Genomic DNA, 20,655 nt, shown 5'->3' with positions numbered 1-20,655 from the left:
GAATCTGTCGGAGATGAGATCTAAAAAGGACAACTACCCCTCCTGAGTCACGTACTACTCCTCAAGTGCGGGTCTCACCTTGCAAAGCTGACTCCCACTCATACCCGGCTATGTATGGTAAGCCCCTCTCAGGGCAACAGCAAATCCATCCATGGATGAAATATAGCTATTTTTATTTTGAACCTCAATTTCGAACTAGATGCAATAGAACCCATTGTAACTTAAACTCTTAAGAGTCTTAAGAGTTCATTTTGAGTTATTTTTTTTTCAGTTTTATGCCTCTTTGGCATCGATACCCAGAGTGGAATGTAAATGGATGTACCTGATCTGTCCCATAGGTCGGATTCGGCCTCCCGTGGACGTTAATATAACGTTCTTTCTTTCTTTCTTTCTTTCTATGTAGAAAATGACATCCCTGCCTGTGAGAAGCTCACTCAAACCTCCTGGATTCGACCATAGGGTGCCATTGCAGTTCCATACTGCTAACCTCAGGTGTTTGGTCTCAGAGACCACGCATCCCTGTTTGGGACGGCGCACAGCGATAATGACCCTACCATCTCTCTAGATAGCCCACTTGCCCACTCTATAGGCCTCATCAACTGTCACCATCGCCTCACGCCGATGTGCCACCTGTGTTGGGGTGAGATCATCTCCTATTACTTCTTTGGAGAAATGTTGTACAATGCTTTAGAACAAGATCTAAGACTGCCCAACACAAGGACAAGGAAGACCGTACGTCAGCTGAGAATCCACTAATCCAAGGGCACTATAGAAGACTCTTCTCGGCCACTCATGCAAGTCTGATAGCTATAGGACTGCACACATGCTGGCTGAATGCTGAAGAGGACTTCAGGGTTTTTCCTAGAGAGGTAGGAGATTGTAGGCTGACTTGATGCCTACATTCTGCTTGATAGACTTGATTATGACGAATGATTTATGGTTGTGACCAAGCACTTGCTTATATATGGATACAAGCTGCTGGTCGGTGGGCTGAAGGCTGTCGGCCTGTTCTAGTAGACAGTAAAATGCCAAATGTAGCAATAAATGCCAACGCCTCACTTTATGCAATCAGAAAATGTTTATTGCCAACATTTTATGCTGGCCGACTGCTTAACTCAACCCTGACTTCTGCTGTAGATGCTTTTATGCAGGCCAACTGGAGCAAGGCTGCTCCCTACTGCTGTCGGCTGGTCCTAAACCCTGTCCATGGCTGTAAACAGCCCTTAAATAGGTTGCTAGAAGATATTGTATCCATGGGCTGGCCTTTTGGCTGGCCCATAGGCATGCAATCCACTTGCCAATGCTTTTGATGCAAACCTAAGCTATGGCTGACTGCTACACACACTTATCTGATGGGGTTCTCCAAGTGGGTTAAGTGGATTGACTCCAGACTAACCTCTATGGCTCAGAGACTAACCTACATAGCTCGTGCCTAACTGTCCCTAGACGGAGGGCTCACAATGGGGTCACGGCGTACCACAAATATTCCTTAAAGGTACTATTTATGTACAAATGTTGCACTGATGATGATGCCAATGTGTCACTATGTACCCCACTGCAAGGTGCACGTGACACTAATGACAGTGACTCCAATTTGCGCTTGGCATCGTTTGAAGCCAATGCAAAGCCTGGTGATCTATGTGAACCTCAAAGTCGCACCCATGAAGGAAATGTTTCCAGTGCTTCAGGACCTGTATCATCGCAAGGAATTCCCAGTCATAAACCAAGTAGTTCTTCTCTGCAAGGATCAGCTTACGGGACATGTAAGCTACTAGACGCCCATTCTGTTGCAAGACCGCCCCGATAGCAATGTTACTTGCATCCATGATCACTTGAAATGGGTCATCCCAGGAGGCTAATGCTAAACAAGGAGCCTTAGATAATGCAACCTTGAGGTCCTTGAAAGCTTGCAAACCCCAAGGGGTCATCTTGATCTTCTATCTCCGAGTCTTGATGCCTTTAAGCAGATCAATCAGAGCTCCCAAAACGTCGGAAATTTTGTCGATGTGAGTGGAATATGCCTAGCAAATACCCACAAACAACCTAACATCATACGTTGTTTCTGGAATCTCCAAGTTCAAGATCTCCACCACTTTTGCGGGGGCTAATCAGATGCCGGGTCTAATCAAATGCCTTTGTTACTGATTATATATCCGAGGTAGTAAACCTCATAAAAATAAAACGCTGATTTCCTCTCATTGACATAAAGCTCGTTGCTTTCCAGCAACTTCATCACTTTTTCAACGTCAATGTCGTGCTGCTCCTCGGTAGTTGAGAAAATCAATATGTCGTCAAAAAGATGAAGACACACTTTCCTATCAAGTCCCTGAAAACACACATCATCATGCGGTTAAACGTAGCTGGGACGCTAGTCAATCCAAAAGGCATGACCATGAACTCGTAGTGGGCCCACTCAGTTCGGAATGCGGTTTTGGAGATGTCCTTAAACACAATTCTCACCTGATGGTAGCCACATTTGAGATCAATTTTTGAAAATACCTGTGCTCCATTCAGGCTCTCAAAGATATAATCAATCTAAGGCATAGGGAATTTGCTCTTTAATGTCAGCTTATTGAGCGCGCGATAATCTACGCAAAGTCCAGAAGATCCATCCTTCTTTTTCACAAAGAAGATCAAAGCTGCTAATGGAGACACACTAGAACATATGAAACCAGACTGCAACAATTCTTGGAGTTGACGATCCAACTCCGTCTCCATGGCCTTACTCAGGCGGTATGGAAACTTACTGGGAAAGAGGGGGGAGGGGGGGCCGGAACCTGGGAAGAGCTCACTTTTATGGTTCTCCAGTCTAGATGGGGGAAGTCTAGGAGGTAAACTGTCCCAAAGAGAGATCTTCACGAACCGGTCATGTAGGGCCTTGTACTTCTCCGAGGCACAAGTGGGTGGTCTAAACGTAGGTCACTGCACATTGTGCGTCTTTAGCTTGTAGATTGCTAATGACTGGAAATTTAGGTATTCCGGGTTCACACTTAATATATATATACCTAGATGAATCCAAGAACATGCCCAAATTCACCTTTTAGGAACATGCATGTTATATACTCATGGTAGTCAACCCACAAGACTATATAACTATCAACTCCATTATGCATAGCATGGACTAGATACTACGACATCCCCACTAACGTTGATGGCACGGAAGCGGTAGAGCTGTCTACGCCCTTATAGCATGCCACACTTCCACACACGCATGCAAACACACCAGAACACTAGACCAAAGTGCATGAACAAGACTCATATTTCAGAAAGGACCTTGACCTTTACAGAGTCGGATATCCCAAAATATCCCAGACACCAGCTACACCAAGCACCGCTCGCAATCGGCCCTCTCCAGCTCCTGGTCGCCCCCAAATCCCTTCGCTCCTCGCTTCTCTGGAGCAGCCCTCTTCACTCTCTGCTTTGCACCTCAGCTGAGGTCCTCTCTGCCTACAAGCACTCTGTCTGTCTCCCAAAGCAAGACCACAGCAACCTCTTTCTTTGTCGCCAACCTGACAACCGGCCCACTATCCAGCCCAAGCAAAAAGAACCTGCTTCAAACCCTTGCTCTTCACAAGGACGATCCTCTTTTCACGCTGTCCACCAGCCAAGCTCTTCAGCACAATTACTCACCAAACTCTGCTCTTGCACAAGGCGGCTACATCATGGTCTCTCTCTCTCTCTTTTGTCAGCTCAAGGCGGCCTCTACACGTCATCACTACCCCTCCCCAGCCTGTCACCTTGAGACGGCTTCCTTTCACCAGCAGTCGCCAGCTCGACCACAGTCGCCCAGCTTCAACATGTGTTGCGACCTGCAGCCGTTGCAGCTCTCCTCTCTATATCTCTGCACGCTCACCAGAGCCCTCCTGGTTCATCACACGGGGGCCACTCCTTCGCACGACCAAGGCGGCTCCCTCACCTGTCTATCCTCTGCCGGCTTCAGCTGCAGCCAACCCTTCTAGGCGGCTCCTCGCTCAGTCACCTGCACCTGTGGCTTGTCTAACGTCGCCAGCCTATCGGCTCCCCTGCAGAATCCTCTGCGCCCAGCTGCGCTGACTGCTGCAGCTAGCCCACAAACACACCGGGCTCCTCACCCAGTCCTCCTCTGTCCTCGCATCCAGCGAGACCCCAGAGAGTCCCTCCTCTCTGCACTTCACTCCTCGGCGACTTCTTGCAGTCCTCCTTTTTTTTGGCGGCGCTCCCCCTTTCGTCTCTCTTTTTGCTGCGCCCCCTCCACGATCACCACCTTCCAGAAGCATACGTTGGCAGCGCCCTCAACGCTCCACGCACACTTGCTTTTTTTGCCATTTTTAATATAAAATATTTATTTTTATTTTACTTAAGATGGCCACCCTCACCTCATTCACACCAAATGCCCATGGCACATGGCCCCTTCATATTTATTTGCCCACCATGCCATATCTTCAACACAAACCGACTAGTACCCACTTGTTTTTTGACGTGCCCGCACAAACCAAACGGCCGCACACATACGAGCCATCGAACAACTGATACTGCCTTCAGCAGCTATGTTCCGGACGAGCTTGTGCTTCCAGAATCCCTACATTGTCTCTGCACACACTTCCATCAAGACCCTATGCCTGACTGCCGCATCCACGATGCCCACACTGAGTCAATGGGTCCCCCCATGACTTCACCACAACACAAACAACACTCATGTACACATGTACAAGTTGAGTTGGAGGTTCCCAAAAAACTACACACATATTTAGCAACCCCCTTTCTTCTGCTGAGACATTTATGTCCAGCAGCTGCACAATTAGAAACCACTTATCCCCCTGGATCAAACAAAAACCTCGGTGCATCTTCCCTCCAATCCTTCACACATTCCCCTCCATCAATCAACCGTTGAAGCACCCTGTCATAGCCTTTCACTTCCAGCAACCCCCTTGGCTTTTTGTACATGGCCTCCTCACCATCCACTGTACTTCCTCCTCCAGACCAGCTCACACAGCCTTGTGAGGGAAACATCCATCCCTCACCTTCACTCCCCTCTGACACATCTGACTTCCACTCATAATCAGATACCAAAATAACACACATCTGATCATCAACTCCCATCTCACAGTCACCCAATTTGTCACCCACATCGCTGGCTTCCAACCCTTCTTCTGGACAACCTGCCAGACCCAAACTATAACCAAACTGCTCATCCATATGCTGAGCATCCACATGTGGTGTGTCCACCATACACTCACTTCCCTTCAGCCCATCAACATCACACACAGCAACCTTGTGCACTGTAGACTCATCATTGTCGCCTTCCTGTAGTTTCTCCAGCTTCAAGATCATTGGCGATCCTGCAAGATTCTCCACATCTTGCACAGGCATCCCTACCAAGTCCAAGCTCCCCAAACTCCCAGGCAAAGCATCTTGGTCCCCCTGACCAACAACAATAGTCTCACATGCACCCTCACCACTCACAACCACCTCATCCTCTTGGGCATGACAAGGAACACACACCTTATGTTCAGCATCCGCACATCCAGAATCCATCACACCATCAACCAAAGGAGCATCCAGCTCACCATCAGTCACACCAATACTCTCTTCTTGCTGCACAACTGGCATGCAAGTACTCTTCTCCAAGGAAGCCAACTCCAACAGATCATCCAGTGCACTGTCCAGTACACTGTCTAGCTCACCATCCACACTCTCACAAGCTGCAATATCCAACTCATCACCCAGATCATCCACATGGACTCCATCCACAGCACCTTCATCTGTGACACCTTGATCATCACACTCCACCTTGACTGGCTGAAGTACTGGCACCTGCTCACAATCCACAGCATCATCAATACTTCCATCCTTCTTCTCCTCCTCACCTCCTGAAAGCTCTTCAGGGCTGATTCCAGAAACCTCATCCTTCTTCATTTCCAACAGGCTAACCTGTCCCATACCTTGCTCTGCAAATGTGACTTTATGGACCTCACAAACACTGGGCTGAATTGCCTCCTTCACCTGCATATTAGGGCCACTCACCCTATCACTCATTCCCATAGACAATTGATATATGCCACCATTAGCTTTGGCTGGTCTCTCACATTGCGGACTCATATGACCCCACTCACCACAATTCCGGCATTGCACATCACACAGATACCCTTTCCCTCTTCCAATATCTGCTGAATTTCCTCCAAAACCAGATGATGCATCAGGCTTCCTTCCCATATCACCTATGCCTCTTCCTCTTCCTGTGGACTCTATCCAATTCACACTTAAAGATTTCATGAGCTCCACAGCTTCATGCACCTCCCTCTTCAAAGAATCCACCTGTTTAGGAACAACAGCAGCTTTTCTTCCAGGATGCATACTCTCAATCCCTGGTACCTTCACAAACCTCCTCGGCTCTTCCCGCATTCCCATCTGTCTCAGACGCTTCACCTTCCACTCCTTTTCACGAGCTACTTTGACAGCCTCCTCAAAGCTATCCAGGTTCTTCAGCTCCACCTTCAGACGTATTGTTGGCTCCAGACCTGCCACAAACCGCTCCCTCTTTATCATCTGCGGGGGTACTTCAGGAATCAGAGCCTCACACCATAGACTCCACAGTCTACCAAACTCTATCAGATACTGATCCATATCCTGACCATCCTTCTGCTGAATGTTACACAACTCCTTCCACACCTCATTCGGACTCTTCACATGGACAAACCGTGCCAAAAAGGCAGCTCTGACTACACGGTACTCAGGATCCTGTCGATGAACATTCCTGTGTGCAGTCACAAACATCTGTAGCCATACTTTTGCATCACCCTGCAAGCAATAAGCCAAAATCCGAGAAAGGATCTCCGGGGTTGCCCTGTCTTTCATTAAAGCTGTAAACTCCATCTTCTCCAGAAACCTGGTTGCATTCTCCTGCGGCAATCCCCAATACTCCGGAAAATCCTGAGCCATCTTCCAAATCTTGCTTCACACAGCCCTTTTTCTCTTTCACAAACCAGAGGAAATCTGCTCCTCTGTGGAGGCACCAAAAAGTGATGGCACGGAAGCGGTAGAGCTGTCTACGCCCTTATAGCATGCCACACTTCCACACACGCATGCAAACACACCAGAACACCAGACCAAAGTGCATGAACAAGACTCATATTTCAGAAAGGACCTTGACCTTTACAGAGTCGGATATCCCAAAATATCCCAGACACCAGCTACACCAAGCACCGCTCGCAATCGGCCCTCTCCAGCTCCTGGTCGCCCCCAAATCCCTTCGCTCCTCGCTTCTCTGGAGCAGCCCTCTTCACTCTCTGCTTTGCACCTCAGCTGAGGTCCTCTCTGCCTACAAGCACTCTGTCTGTCTCCCAAAGCAAGACCACAGCAACCTCTTTCTTTGTCGCCAACCTGACAACCGGCCCACTATCCAGCCCAAGCAAAAAGAACCTGCTTCAAACCCTTGCTCTTCACAAGGACGATCCTCTTTTCACGCTGTCCACCAGCCAAGCTCTTCAGCACAATTACTCACCAAACTCTGCTCTTGCACAAGGCGGCTACATCATGGTCTCTCTCTCTCTCTTTTGTCAGCTCAAGGCGGCCTCTACACGTCATCACTACCCCTCCCCAGCCTGTCACCTTGAGACGGCTTCCTTTCACCAGCAGTCGCCAGCTCGACCACAGTCGCCCAGCTTCAACATGTGTTGCGACCTGCAGCCGTTGCAGCTCTCCTCTCTATATCTCTGCACGCTCACCAGAGCCCTCCTGGTTCATCACACGGGGGCCACTCCTTCGCACGACCAAGGCGGCTCCCTCACCTGTCTATCCTCTGCCGGCTTCAGCTGCAGCCAACCCTTCTAGGCGGCTCCTCGCTCAGTCACCTGCACCTGTGGCTTGTCTAACGTCGCCAGCCTATCGGCTCCCCTGCAGAATCCTCTGCGCCCAGCTGCGCTGACTGCTGCAGCTAGCCCACAAACACACCGGGCTCCTCACCCAGTCCTCCTCTGTCCTCGCATCCAGCGAGACCCCAGAGAGTCCCTCCTCTCTGCACTTCACCCCTCGGCGACTTCTTGCAGTCCTCCTTTTTTCTGGCGGCGCTCCCCCTTTCGTCTCTCTTTTTGCTGCGCCCCCTCCACGATCACCACCTTCCAGAAGCATACGTTGGCAGCGCCCTCAACGCTCCACGCACACTTGCTTTTTTTGCCATTTTTAATATAAAATATTTATTTTTATTTTACTTAAGATGGCCACCCTCACCTCATTCACACCAAATGCCCATGGCACATGGCCCCTTCATATTTATTTGCCCACCATGCCATATCTTCAACACAAACCGACTAGTACCCACTTGTTTTTTGACGTGCCCGCACAAACCAAACGGCCGCACACATACGAGCCATCGAACAACTGATACTGCCTTCAGCAGCTATGTTCCGGACGAGCTTGTGCTTCCAGAATCCCTACATTGTCTCTGCACACACTTCCATCAAGACCCTATGCCTGACTGCCGCATCCACGATGCCCACACTGAGTCAATGGGTCCCCCCATGACTTCACCACAACACAAACAACACTCATGTACACATGTACAAGTTGAGTTGGAGGTTCCCAAAAAACTACACACAACGTCATCAATGCCTAATAGTAGGTGTAGAACTCTATATCAAGATATGCTCTCTCTCACACACACACACACACACACACACACACACACACACACACATAAGAGCATATATTCACACAAAGGCCTTCGTACTGAGTTTTCGTCAAACCTCCGGAGATGCAGGGCAGACTCAACCATAATGAAGCCTAGCACTAAGGGAAGTAGCAAATAGAAAGAATTAGTACGGCAAATAAGTCACACTTAATGATTACTGAGGCCTTTGACACATTTCAGGTCATCGGAAATGTGTGCTGTTCCCAATCAATGTCTAGGGTAAACTTGTAAAACCATTGGATCCCGAAGATTATGTCTGCTCCTATGAGAGGGGCAACCATGAAATCCCACAAATTCTGTGCCTTGTATAACTAATTTAGCCCACCGGCAAGCTTCAAACTTGATGCTCGTTATCATGCCTGTGCCAAATCCCTCCACTTTCTTGTCTACCGAGTTCAATGAAAACTAGGCTTGCCGAGCGGCCTGTTCCGTGACCACGTCCTCTGTACTACCGCTGTCAAACAAGACTACTCTCTGGCCACCTATGTAGCCAAAGGTCTTGAGCAATTTGTTACGCCCAAACTCCGGCTCTTCTACCTATCTTCGAGTTCTTGGGCTAACAATGGCGCCAATCGAAATTGTGGGAGCTTGAGGATCAACGACAACCTAGGGGTCGGTGTGGGAGACTAGCTCACCACAACAACTGTTGAGGCTGGGGTGGTGGTCTAAGTAGGGGTCTTCTTAGGGAAATCCCTACCAGTGTGTCCTTTTGTGTGAAAGAAGAAACACCACCCCTCCTTGTAGTGTTCGCACTCTTTGTTACTCAGCTTACCACCTATCTTGCCGGCCCCACAGCCTTCCAGTGTGGAGTAAGGCGAGGTCCGTTGTTTGCGTTCTTGGATCCAAAGGCTCCCAGGGTAGACCTGGACGGGGTCTGGTTCTGGGCCCTACCAGAGGCAATGGCTACCTTGGCTACTCCAAGCTAGGAAGTCTTTGGTTTCCGGTTGTACTTCATCTCGGCACTCTGCGCAAGCGAAAGTGCTCGATGAAAAGTTTCTGGTTCGAACATGCGCACATCCCACTGGATTTGCATGTCCAAACCATAGAGCAATTGTCCTCTTTTGTCTGTGTCCGACTTTTGCAACTGTAAAGCCAGGTGAGTAACTTTCTTTGCAAATTGTAGGACAAGTAGCGCCTTCTGGCGCAATCCCCGAAACTCGTCCTCGAGTCGTCAACATAATGAGGCGGTAGAAACCACTTCTTGAGGTCAGTGACAAACTGGTCCCATCTATAGTTAGCAACTCCATAGTTGGAATTGACTTGGGTCCAGTGAGTCTACCATGAGATGGCTTCCCCTTGGATGTAGCAACTAGCTAACACCACCTTCTCTATGTCTGACTTCCTACCAGTAGCAAAGTAGGATTCAAACTTATGAATCCAAGAATGAAGAGTTGTGAGATCGAGTTTACCGTTACACTTACTGAAATTCACCTTCTCATGAAGATGAGTCAAGGAGTCGTGGGGGTACTAACCTTGCGTCGCTAAGTGCAAGGTATCGCTCGTGCTCCACATGTCGTCGTTGGTCGTCGAGTGCAGCATCAGAGGCTACCACCTGTGTTCAAAGCCCTACCTCCCGTACCTGCATTTCATATAATGCACGGGAATGCTATGTTAACTCCTCAAGGGAGATAGTTGAAGCATGGATCTAGGAAGGGTCCTCAGTGATGACTGTTTGGGGGGGGGGGGGGGGGGGAGGATGGGTGTCGAGGCTTCTTGAAGAGGTATCCGTTTCTCCAAGGCATGTATAGAAGTTGTACATGCCTACACCAGTTCCCCTTGTCGCACAATGACGTGAACAAATTCTTGGAACATGGCGTTCATGTCATCAGTGATGACCTGGCTTCTAGAAGCAGTTGTTGCTGTGGAGGAAACAGTTTCTGGTGCTCTCTCTCAACGTCGAAATTCGCCATAGTGGGAGTGGTCAAGATTTTCCCGGACCGCAACAATACCATCCACTATGCGTATGGGAGACGTTCCCGATCGCTTCCAGAGGCTATAAACCAACCGTCCTTCGAGGGATAGGGGGAGTGCAACCGGTGTTTGAAAACCAACCACACAAGCAACAAAAAAAAACTTCTTTTTCTTGGCTGAATCTCTTTACCAAAAGGCAAAGCTCTGATACAACTGTAACATGTGGAAGCTTACACACAAGATTATACTTCAGATAACGAATATTCAGCACCTTGGTTCCTGACGATTTGCACAATGTGGCAAAAGTAAGAGTGCAAGAGAGAGGGAGAGAGAAGGGGGGGGGGGTGGGGGGGGGCGGTGGGGGGGGTTTGGAGAGAGAGAGAGAGAGAGAAGAGTCAGTAAGGAAAAATACACCCCATTGGGTCTCAAATATCCTCTGCAAGGCTGCCACCAAGGATGGTGTATTTGCTTTATTGAATGATGAGAAAAGACTCAAATCTGTAGATCTTCTCTTGGCTGTAAACCTTCAGCCTGTAGCTGATGTGGTTCTTGACCTTCAAGCTTCACCTTTGCGTTATGCTCCCCTTGGCTGTCCTGGCCCCTTGGAACAATTCAGCACTTTGTGAATTATGAGATGCCTATAAAAAGATTAAATAGCCAATGCTTATATAGTCCCTTTTCTATTTGGTCACCAAGGATGGTGTATTTGCTTTATTGAGGGGGGGGGGGGGGGGGGGGGGGTCATGGGGGGCAGAGAGAGAGTAAGGAACAATACACCCCATTGGGTCTCAAATATCCTCTGCAAGGCCGCCACTAAGGATGGTCTATTTGCTTTATTGAATGATGAGAAAAGACTCAAATCTGTAGATCTTCTCTTGGCTGTAAACCTTCAGCCTGTAGCTGATCTGGTTCTTGACCTTCAAGCTTCACCTTTGCGTTATGCTCCCCTTGGCTGTCCTGGCCCTTGGGACAATTCAGCACTTTGTGAATTATGAGATGCCTATAAAAAGATTAAATAGTGCTTATATAGTCCCTTTTCTCTGTTGGTCAGTGGGTCCAAATAGGCCGTTGGCCTGCTGGATAAATCCCTCCATGACCTGAATATTATGCCTATTAAATAGGTGCCTTCTCCTATTAGCTGGCCGCCTCTGCTAATGCTGTCCAGGTTGCTTGGCAGCCTTTGTGACCTGGCTGCCTATCCGGTCGGGCTAGCCGACTGGCTGCCCAGTCCAGTGGGGCTGGCCGACTGTCTGGCCAAGCCATGAGGGCTGGCCGCCTTGCTGCCCAGGCCCTCCAGGCCTGGCCGACAGCATGCCCAGCCATGTTTCACTGTTGGGGCTTCCTTGGCCCTAGGGTGACCCACAAAGGTTACCCCATTCTTAGGCAAGGGTCTCGAACCCTTTTCTGGAGTAGCCCACAGGGCTGCCCCTTCTTCTACATGCAGCTACATGCTCCTCAGCTGCCTGGTATCTAGCTACAAGACGACCACCCAGAATACCTATCATTCCAAAGGGTGATTCACAGTACGGACTAGCCCTGCTTCATGTGTGGGACTTGCACACTTGACCAAGACTATGTAAGGGACCTGTACACCTGACCTTCGACGCTTAGAGTGGAACCCTGGCTGTCTCGTCCTGGACTGGGGCTCACAAGGGACCCGTTTCCACTCCAAATCCTGCATCTGCTTGTACAGATATGTCCATGTAGCATCCAAGTGCTGACAACCCTCTTAGAAAAGGAGCATTCCAGTGTGACAAGGAGGAGAACCGTGGAAAGATTTCTCATTCGCCTGCATCTTGGATCAAACTCCCACCTGTGGAGGCTTGTGGCCTCATGGTACCACAAGGATCTTCTCGGCAGCCCCAACCCACAAACTTAGTACCTCCTTTAAGGATAAGTTTGTTGCCAACCTCTTCATGCCTAGGAGATGCTTCACCCAGCTCTTTCCTAGTTGCCACCCTCTTGCAACGAGAAGCACCACCACCATTCCTGGGGCTGTATCTACTCCAGTCCAGCCGAAATGGTGGGTTCCTAGCTTCCCCGCCCTATGTGCACCCCCCTGCAGGGGAAGGGGGGGGGGGTGAGGGGGGGTGGGGTTGCGCAACAAGAGAGGCTTGCAAGCCTCTGGGAAGGAATCTACCTTAGCCTCAACATTGACTCCACAGCTCCTCCAGAGTGGCACACTCCCATTGCCTTGCCTTCTGATTTGGTACGGGTGGCCTCTTTCTCCAGACATAACATCCCCTTAGCATCCAATAGGATTCCTTCCCCGCCCTCCACACGCCCCCCCCCCCCCCCCACCCCGACCTTCATGGTTGCTGACCAACTCCAACTTCTACCTAGCTCAAACCTCACAGCGGATGAGGATAGCTGGATTCCATAACCACATGTGGCACATTGACCCCTCCTCTGGAGATCGCAAATGATCCGGCATGGCAACTATGGCTTTGGGAGAGCCATCCGCCTCCACTGGGATCTAGGGGAAATGTATTGGAGAGACCCAAACATCCGGCTGAAGTTCCCCTGGTATTCATGTCTTTCAGGACTCCACCCATTTGGGCCAATGCATTCTATTACAAGAGCTAGATGGTATCTCAGCAGCAGCTGGCAGACTCAGGGCCTATCCCCCAATCTTCTCACGCTGCTAACACAGGCTCGAGAGCAGTCTCCAGACTCACAAGATTTCTGTCTTCCTTTGTCTGTTGGCACATGCAGTCTCGTGGTGGGCATGCAGCTGGCCATCGTAGGGCAGCCAACCCTTTGCAGCCACGATGTGGTGCTCCAGTGGAGACTGAGCAACATTGCCTTTGGGACTGCCCAAAGGCCCAGCACGTTTCATAAAATGTCCAAAGCCCAGCAATCTCCACTTCATTACATCGGGTGTGATTGCATCCAACACGGAGGTGGGTGTGGCTTTACTCTATGAGGATGATGGTGGGAGCACCACTTAGGCGACTTAGAGCGGATGCAGCAGCAATCTGAAGCCTCTTTGCACACCTGGAGTCCAGGAGGGTGACACCAATAGACTGATCTGGCATTACAAGCCCCCACTGTAGCTTTTTCCACCCCCTCAACTGTTGTAGCCTCCTTCCAAGAGTGGAGCAGCCGGAGAGGCAGGCCCCCTTTCCTCATGTTTCCATTTTGTATACCTCTCACAATTTCTTAAGCCTCTGCGAAGGATTGTAGTCTCTACATGAGGAAAGGGAGCAGCCGGAGAGGCAGACCCCCTTTCCTCATGTTTCCATTTTGTATACCTCTCACGATTTCTTAAGCCTCTGCAAAGGATTGTAGTCTCTACATCACACATACGCTTTGTTTTGACTAATAGAAAGATCTTTTCTTGGAGGAGGAAAAAAAGAGAACATAAACCTGAACTTGTATACAATAGAAGGAAATGAAAGATACCAGATTTATGCTTGAAGCATTAAGGTTTTTTTTTAAAGAAAGGGTTATTGCTCTCATGCCTGTGGTGTTCCAACAAGAGGAACCATGACCTCTGGAATAACTGTTATTCGCTGATTGTTCATGTTCACGGCAGCCTCAAAAATAGCCCGTGCTTGCATGTACGTAAGTTCCGGGTACGAGATTCCAAGCCTTCGTAGACAAGCCATACTTAGTAACGACTTTTCTTACACATTTCTTAAACAACTTCCTGCATACATACATTCTACAGCAATTCATTAGCCCTTTGTAGCCTAGCAAACTTGCTTTATTTGCCTCGCTAGAAAAGAAGACCTCTGAGAACCTATAGAAATCGCATTCTATGGCAAACCACTATGATGGGTTAGAAAACAAGATGAGAATTCACCTGCAACCTCGAAATCCCAACATAGGATTTACTTCTGATAGTTTCTCGACACGAGCGAACACATCCTCTTCATTTACCCCCGTATCTTTAGCTAGCTCCATGACTATCTCCTCAATGTCACCATCAGGTAAAAACTCATGAAGAGGTGGGTCTAATAGGCGGATGGTAACAGGAAGCCCTGCAAAAAAAAGACCAAAAGTGTGAGCATGAAAGATAGCCGACAATATAGTGATCTTTTCTAGGGGTTTATCCAAGTTTTGAACACTGGGGCTTCATATTTTTCCAAGCAAGATTACCATCCATGGCCCGAAAAATGCCTTCAAAATCTGACCGCTGGTATGGCAATAGTTTGTCCAGCGCAACTTTCCGTAGCTCTATGTCCGGTGCCATAATCATCTGCCTTACAGCTTTGATGCGTTCATCTGATGCAAAGAACTGAAGGAATGTGATGTCATGAACTTAGCACTCTGAGCAATCAAAATTTGCAACTCAACGTGTAATATTAAAGTCTTGGATGGTGTCTCACCATGTGCTCAGTTCTGCAAAGCCCAATACCCTCCGCCCCATTGTTCCTTGCACTTATGGCATCCTCTGGTGTGTCGGCATTCGCCATCACCTGGGAACATCCACATAGGCAAATAGGTGAGTCATTAGATTCCTCAACAACCTGTATAGAATGCATGGATGGATGCATATGAAGCGAAGGTGCACAACCTTGAGGTCTCGAAACCCGTCCACCCACCCCATCAAGATTCCCAGGTCTCCACTAAGGGCTGGTTGAACCATGGGCTGCTTTCCCAAAATGACTTCCCCAGTGCTCCCATTCAAAGAGATCCAGTCCCCTTCTTTCAGAACCATGTCACCTATTGCCAATGTCTGCATCAGGAAGCACAAATAGATATCACAACCTAACCAATGGGCTAAAGCTTTTTAGCTGAAGCTTTAGCTGATTGTGATTTGGAAAAAGTTTGCGAGAAGATGTGCACAGGAAGAAGAGCAGCCATATCATTAGAGCCCTTCATTTTTTTACGAAAGAAACATCAGAGGCCTTAATTTACCTTAATTTAATTTAGTGCTTGATTGTTTTCGAAATGGTGAGTGATTAGTAGATGGAGACAAACAATGCATGATTGGATTAATAACCCTTTCATCAATGCAAATTAGCCCCAGAATTAGGTGGTGTGACCTCTCACATATTGGTCTAGACTCTATTGTTCCCTGTGTGAAGTATACTAGGTGTTTACCTTGTTCGCATCGTTCACACGGATGTCAGCACAACCAGAAACACAACATTTTCCCCAACCACGTGCAACCACGGCTGCATGAGAGGTCATCCCTCCCCTTGCTGTGAGAATGCCTGCCGCGGCATGCATACCACCGACGTCCTCTGGACTAGTCTCATTTCTAACCTGTAAAAAGACCCAGCCATTCAAATAAAGGGAAAACTACAAAGCCCTATTTCAGACCCACTAAAAGGGACCTCTATACATTGCCCACAAACCGCATATACAGCATACCAGTATGACATGTTTTCCCTGTGCATGGGCAACTTCTGCCTCTTCAGCACTAAATACGATTTGACCCACTGCTGCTCCAGGAGAAGCAGGCAAACCAGTGGCAATAACATGTGACTTGTAAGTGGAAGGGTCTTCAAACTGCACAAAAGAAACCAGGACTTCTGAGCACCACCATTCTGGAAACCACTCTTGAGAGTTCAAATTGGGGTGAGCTTCAGAAGGAAGAGAGTCGTCCCAGGCCCACGCAAAGATCAGATGGTGCCGCCCTCCTAACAGAAGAGCTCTATTCTGTATCATAGATTGGGGTGGGTGTGTAGGCTTTGTGAAGCCACCCTTATTTTTTGATGGTACCAAGAGAGACAAAACAGACCTGTGGATGCAGAAGCTGGTCCAACTGCCCAGGTTCAACCATGTTTATGGCAGTTCGCGGATCGACAAGCCCTTCATTAACAATATCAACAGCAATCTTAACAGCGCCCGCACCAGTTCGCTTTCCAGATCGACATTGTAGCATCCAAAGCCGATTCTCCTGAACAGTAAACTCAATGTCCTGCAGCAAATGGTTCAGAAGTAGGTACAACCTTGAGGTAGCAAAATAGCTTCATACTAACTATTGACATTAGACATTAGACCTAATTGAGAGAATTCTTTTTAAGTCCTATGTGGACAGAGAGTCTTCCATCATATCTAAAGTCAAGCTTCCACGTAGGAGCTAACCACATAATCTATGACATCAGACGGTAGATCTGATTGAGGAAAATCCTTCTAGAAGCCCCAAGGGCAAGGAAATTTCATGCCATGGGTAAAGTTGGGCTTCCATGTAGATGCCAAGCATATAATCTGTGGTAGACAATGCTCAGCAGGACATTAATACATCAAAATTGAACAAGACGAAACAATGTACCATCATGTCCTTGTAATGCTTCTCAAGGATTTCACAGTTCTCAACTAGCTCCTGGTAAGCTTCAGGCATGGACTTTTTCATGGCATTCAGATCCTCCGGAGTGCGGATGCCAGCAACGACATCTTCGCCCTACAAAACAAGAAGCAAGGAAAAATCTGATCAACATTATCCACACATTGTTGGATATCCTTTTGGTATCACATATAGCCGACGTGGGGTTGATGACCTTCTGGTATCAGGTAGACTCAAAATGGGTTGACGGCTATGTCAGAAAAACAGTCAATCGTAAGCTCATAACTGACCTGGGCATTGATAAGAAACTCTCCGTAGAGTTTCTTCTCTCCAGTACTAGGATTTCGTGTAAACAGAACTCCAGTGCCAGAAGTCGGGCCCATGTTTCCGAACACCATTGTCTGGACATTTACGGCTGTCCCCTTCAAGCCTGTTATTTGATTTATGCTGCGATATTTGATTGCTCGCGAGCTATTCCAAGACTCAAAGACAGCAATCATGGCAAGGCGGAGCTGTTCCTCCGGATCTTCAAAACCAAAAACCCATCGTTAACTGAAAATGCCCTACCTGAAGAGCATGGCATGCCAACCAGGAGCCTTGAGAGTGGGCAATATATGCTCTCACCAGCAGGAAAGTGTTTCCCTGTTGCCTTCAAGTAGACTGCCTTGTATTTCTCTACCAATTCTTTCAAGTCATTAGTTGTAAGGTCTGTATCTTGAGCTACACCTCTTCTGTTCTTTAAGCTTTCTAGCTCGTGCTCGAAAAAAGCATGTGAAATGCCCATAACCTTCATATCATCAAAAAACCATCCATACATTGAAAACCATCAGACATTACGTCAGATCAGTCTTGGAGAGTTCAAACCAAAAAGATCCATAGAAACAACCCAGAAAAGCCTAATATGATGTGGTTTTCAAGAGTTATATTACATACAACATCACCAAACATGTCTAGGAAGCGGCGATATGAATCATATGCAAATCGTTCCCCACTTCTGGCAGCAAGGCCGACCACAACTTCATCATTCAACCCCAAGTTCAGCACAGTGTCCATCATGCCAGGCATAGAGATCTGCCCCCACAGCATAATCAGTATCCACACAAGTTAACCAGCCCTATCATAAACACATTCTTAGGAAGACAGATCACAAAACATGCCACAGTAAAACCAAGCTATGCATTGAAGGTCTTACAACTTACCGCTGCTCCAGATCGTACTGAAACAAGAAGGGGCTTGGATGGATCCCCAAGGTTTGCCTTCATGTCTTCCTCCACGGTTCTAAGAGCTCCCCGTACCTCTTCCCAGAGGCCATCCGGTAACTTCTTGCCATTATCTTCATACTCTTGGCATGTTTCTGTGGTGATTGTAAGGCCTGGTGGGACAGACAAGCCAATGCTTGACATCTCTGCAAGGTTCGCTCCTTTGCCTCCTAACTGCAACGATGAAAAGGGCAGTGTATATGATCCAAGACAAAACCAGGAACAGCAAAGCATGTAACTCTCATTTTCTCACTCAGCCAGTGCTAAGAATGGAAATGTACTGCCAATGGGTGTGTAGCCTAGAAGTGTGGGTTTGTGACCAGGAAGGGGGAGGTCCCTAGTGCAAAGCCCGGCAGCACTCGGGCCATTTGCAGCCATAATTGTACCACCTTCGGGTGGGAGACCAAGCCGCCTTCGGGTGGGCACTCAAGTTGCTACTACATAAGGATCTACTCAAGGAAAAAGAAATAAAAAAGTACCAGTGATTTCATACTCTTGTCTCCTTGGCTCCTTCCTTTGCCGAATGTAAACACTCTCTACATCCACAAAGCACCATGTAGGCAAACTAGATAAGCATCCACATATATAATGCTGAGATCCACAAACACAAGCATTTTGCTGAGAGCTAATAGTGGTGGGGGGGGACGGGAAACACTTGAGCTTGCACCGACCTGCTTTGTGCATGGGATCGGAGTGGCAACGGCAGCTTGGCAGATGACCTTTTGCAGCAGGTGAGAGGTGTGGGCTTTTGCATGGGCAGCAAGCATCACTGGCATGAGCTTCAGATTCTCTGCAGGTCCCCAGAAACCAGAGCCCAATACCTTCATCTGGCCAGCCTTTTTGAAGAAGAGTGATGGCCCATTGGAAGAGTTGAGTTTTGGCATGGCCAAAACTGTGCCAATCTGAGCAGAATCCATGCAGTAGGTTACTGTCTTTGCCAGTGCGTCACAGGTTGCAGCCATTAGCTTGACTCAGTCAAACAATTTCCTGTAATGGGTAATCTACACTGCTAATTTTCTTGTGTAGTCGATTCTCTACTTTTCTGTTATGGGTTCTCTAATTTGCTGATTTATGTACCGGGTTCTCGGGTTCTCTACTTTTCTATTATGGGGTCCTCTAATCTGCTGATTCATGTACTGGGCTGTTTAAATTTTATGTAGTGGATTCTCCAGTTTGTTGGTTCTCTGTAGTGGCTGTAGTGGGCGCTCTGTCGTTGCCGAAACTGAGGCCAAAAAAGCAGTTGACGCAAAGCTTTGCAGCTTGTTGAAGCACTGCCTTCCGTTATGTCATCTAATTAAGTAGACACTAATCTAAGGGATAAATGAAGTGATTTTTTTTAACAACTTAATAAGTAATTCGATTGATATATCACAGCCCACCAACTGATAAGCTTGATTTGCAATAACACACCTAGCTGATTGGCTTGATTAGGCAACAATCCAACAACAAATTTGCCTGGCGCCGCTTGGTTTGCAACCTCTGATTGAAATGGTTTAGCAATAGACAGACCATTCAACTGGTTCTATGATAGATTAAACTGGATTAGCGTTCACAAACTATCTATTGGACGAAAATTAGATAAGGCAAGTTGGAGAGTAGGTCTCTTCACAGGTGGTGAAAAGCAACTATGAACAGTAGAATGCAAGGGAGGCTTCAACACAAGGACAAGGACATTAGGACTAGACAGATGGTTGTGTGAATAATACTGAGTTTTCGTTGGCACAAAAATAGAGAGTTTGAAGGGTGATGGAGTTGCTGACCTCATGGGCTTTTGCCTTGGAGAAAAGGAATTGTGTGATACCACTGAAATTGTAGGAGAGCCTTCCTAAAAGAAGATTATCCATTCTAAAGGTCAATCATGCACTTCGGTGGGAAACCCATTTTGAAAGGAGACCAAGGAGCCCCACAGATTCCTTCATTTCCCAAGAAGAATTATTGTTTCATGGTACTAGCCTACTAGTCTCTCTAGATATATAGAAACGGTTTGTACATAAAAGAGTTAAACCCTACTCCAAATACCATGAGTGCGTAGAAATCAAACCCAAGACTCAATTCCACAACTAATGATACGAAATGGATATTTCACTATATCCAGGCACATGGTATAGTGGCCATTAAAACGAGTTCCAGAGAGACAAAGAGAGAGAGAGAGAAGGGAGGGGGGGGGTGGTTTGGGGGGAAGAGCAACGGTTTAGGGCGCAAAGGGGGGAGAGAGAGAGAGAGAGAGAGAGAGAGAATCAAGAAAAAAATAGAGTACAGCAAAGTGATGAAGACAATATTCTTCATGCCTTGTTTGATTGGCAACGAGCTTTTAACAGGCCACAAATTCAACCATGGTCCCGACCCTAAGTATTCAAAAGGAGAGAGAGATGAATCACCCAGAAGAAAAAGAGATAGAGAGAAAGGAGAAAGCAAAACCATTTTAAAGTGACTCCCAACTAAACACAATAATAATAGTCTGCCTATAAGAAGTGGACACTTGACCACCTTCATAGCAATTATCTATTGACCTTTTCTAGATGGGTGCTTCCAAGTGGCATGAAGTCTTCCCCACTTCGACACCTTGTGCTTGTGTGATG

At 47.7% G+C, this 20,655-nt stretch overlaps 1 protein-coding gene across 2 annotated transcripts in view; it reads right to left on the bottom strand.

Annotated features, from left to right (window-relative positions):
- PPDK (pyruvate orthophosphate dikinase) overlaps positions 1 to 20,371 on the bottom strand; it is a 71,241-nt gene extending 50,870 nt beyond the window's left edge. For both annotated transcript variants that reach the window (XM_086804242.1, XM_086804243.1), the window contains exons 1-15: positions 18,748 to 20,371; positions 18,556 to 18,612; positions 18,017 to 18,250; positions 17,751 to 17,888; positions 17,442 to 17,604; positions 17,108 to 17,343; positions 16,806 to 16,934; positions 16,272 to 16,451; positions 15,902 to 16,039; positions 15,629 to 15,793; positions 15,099 to 15,260; positions 14,911 to 15,000; positions 14,681 to 14,819; positions 14,385 to 14,562; positions 14,041 to 14,170 (exon numbers count right to left, since the gene is read on the bottom strand). In XM_086804242.1, coding sequence (XP_086660368.1) covers positions 14,041 to 14,170; positions 14,385 to 14,562; positions 14,681 to 14,819; positions 14,911 to 15,000; positions 15,099 to 15,260; positions 15,629 to 15,793; positions 15,902 to 16,039; positions 16,272 to 16,451; positions 16,806 to 16,934; positions 17,108 to 17,343; positions 17,442 to 17,604; positions 17,751 to 17,888; positions 18,017 to 18,250; positions 18,556 to 18,612; positions 18,748 to 19,038 — 2,430 coding nt within the window. In that variant the 5' untranslated portion in view covers positions 19,039 to 20,371. The remainder of the gene's footprint in view (positions 1 to 14,040; positions 14,171 to 14,384; positions 14,563 to 14,680; positions 14,820 to 14,910; positions 15,001 to 15,098; positions 15,261 to 15,628; positions 15,794 to 15,901; positions 16,040 to 16,271; positions 16,452 to 16,805; positions 16,935 to 17,107; positions 17,344 to 17,441; positions 17,605 to 17,750; positions 17,889 to 18,016; positions 18,251 to 18,555; positions 18,613 to 18,747) is intronic.
- Between the last annotated feature and the right edge of the window lie 284 nt (positions 20,372 to 20,655).

This window comes from Cibotium barometz, chromosome 10 (assembly GCF_041138505.1).
Source record: "Cibotium barometz isolate CiBa-2024 chromosome 10, ASM4113850v1, whole genome shotgun sequence".
NCBI lineage: Eukaryota > Viridiplantae > Streptophyta > Polypodiopsida > Cyatheales > Cibotiaceae > Cibotium > Cibotium barometz.
This window is presented reverse-complemented; position numbering and strand designations above follow the sequence as displayed.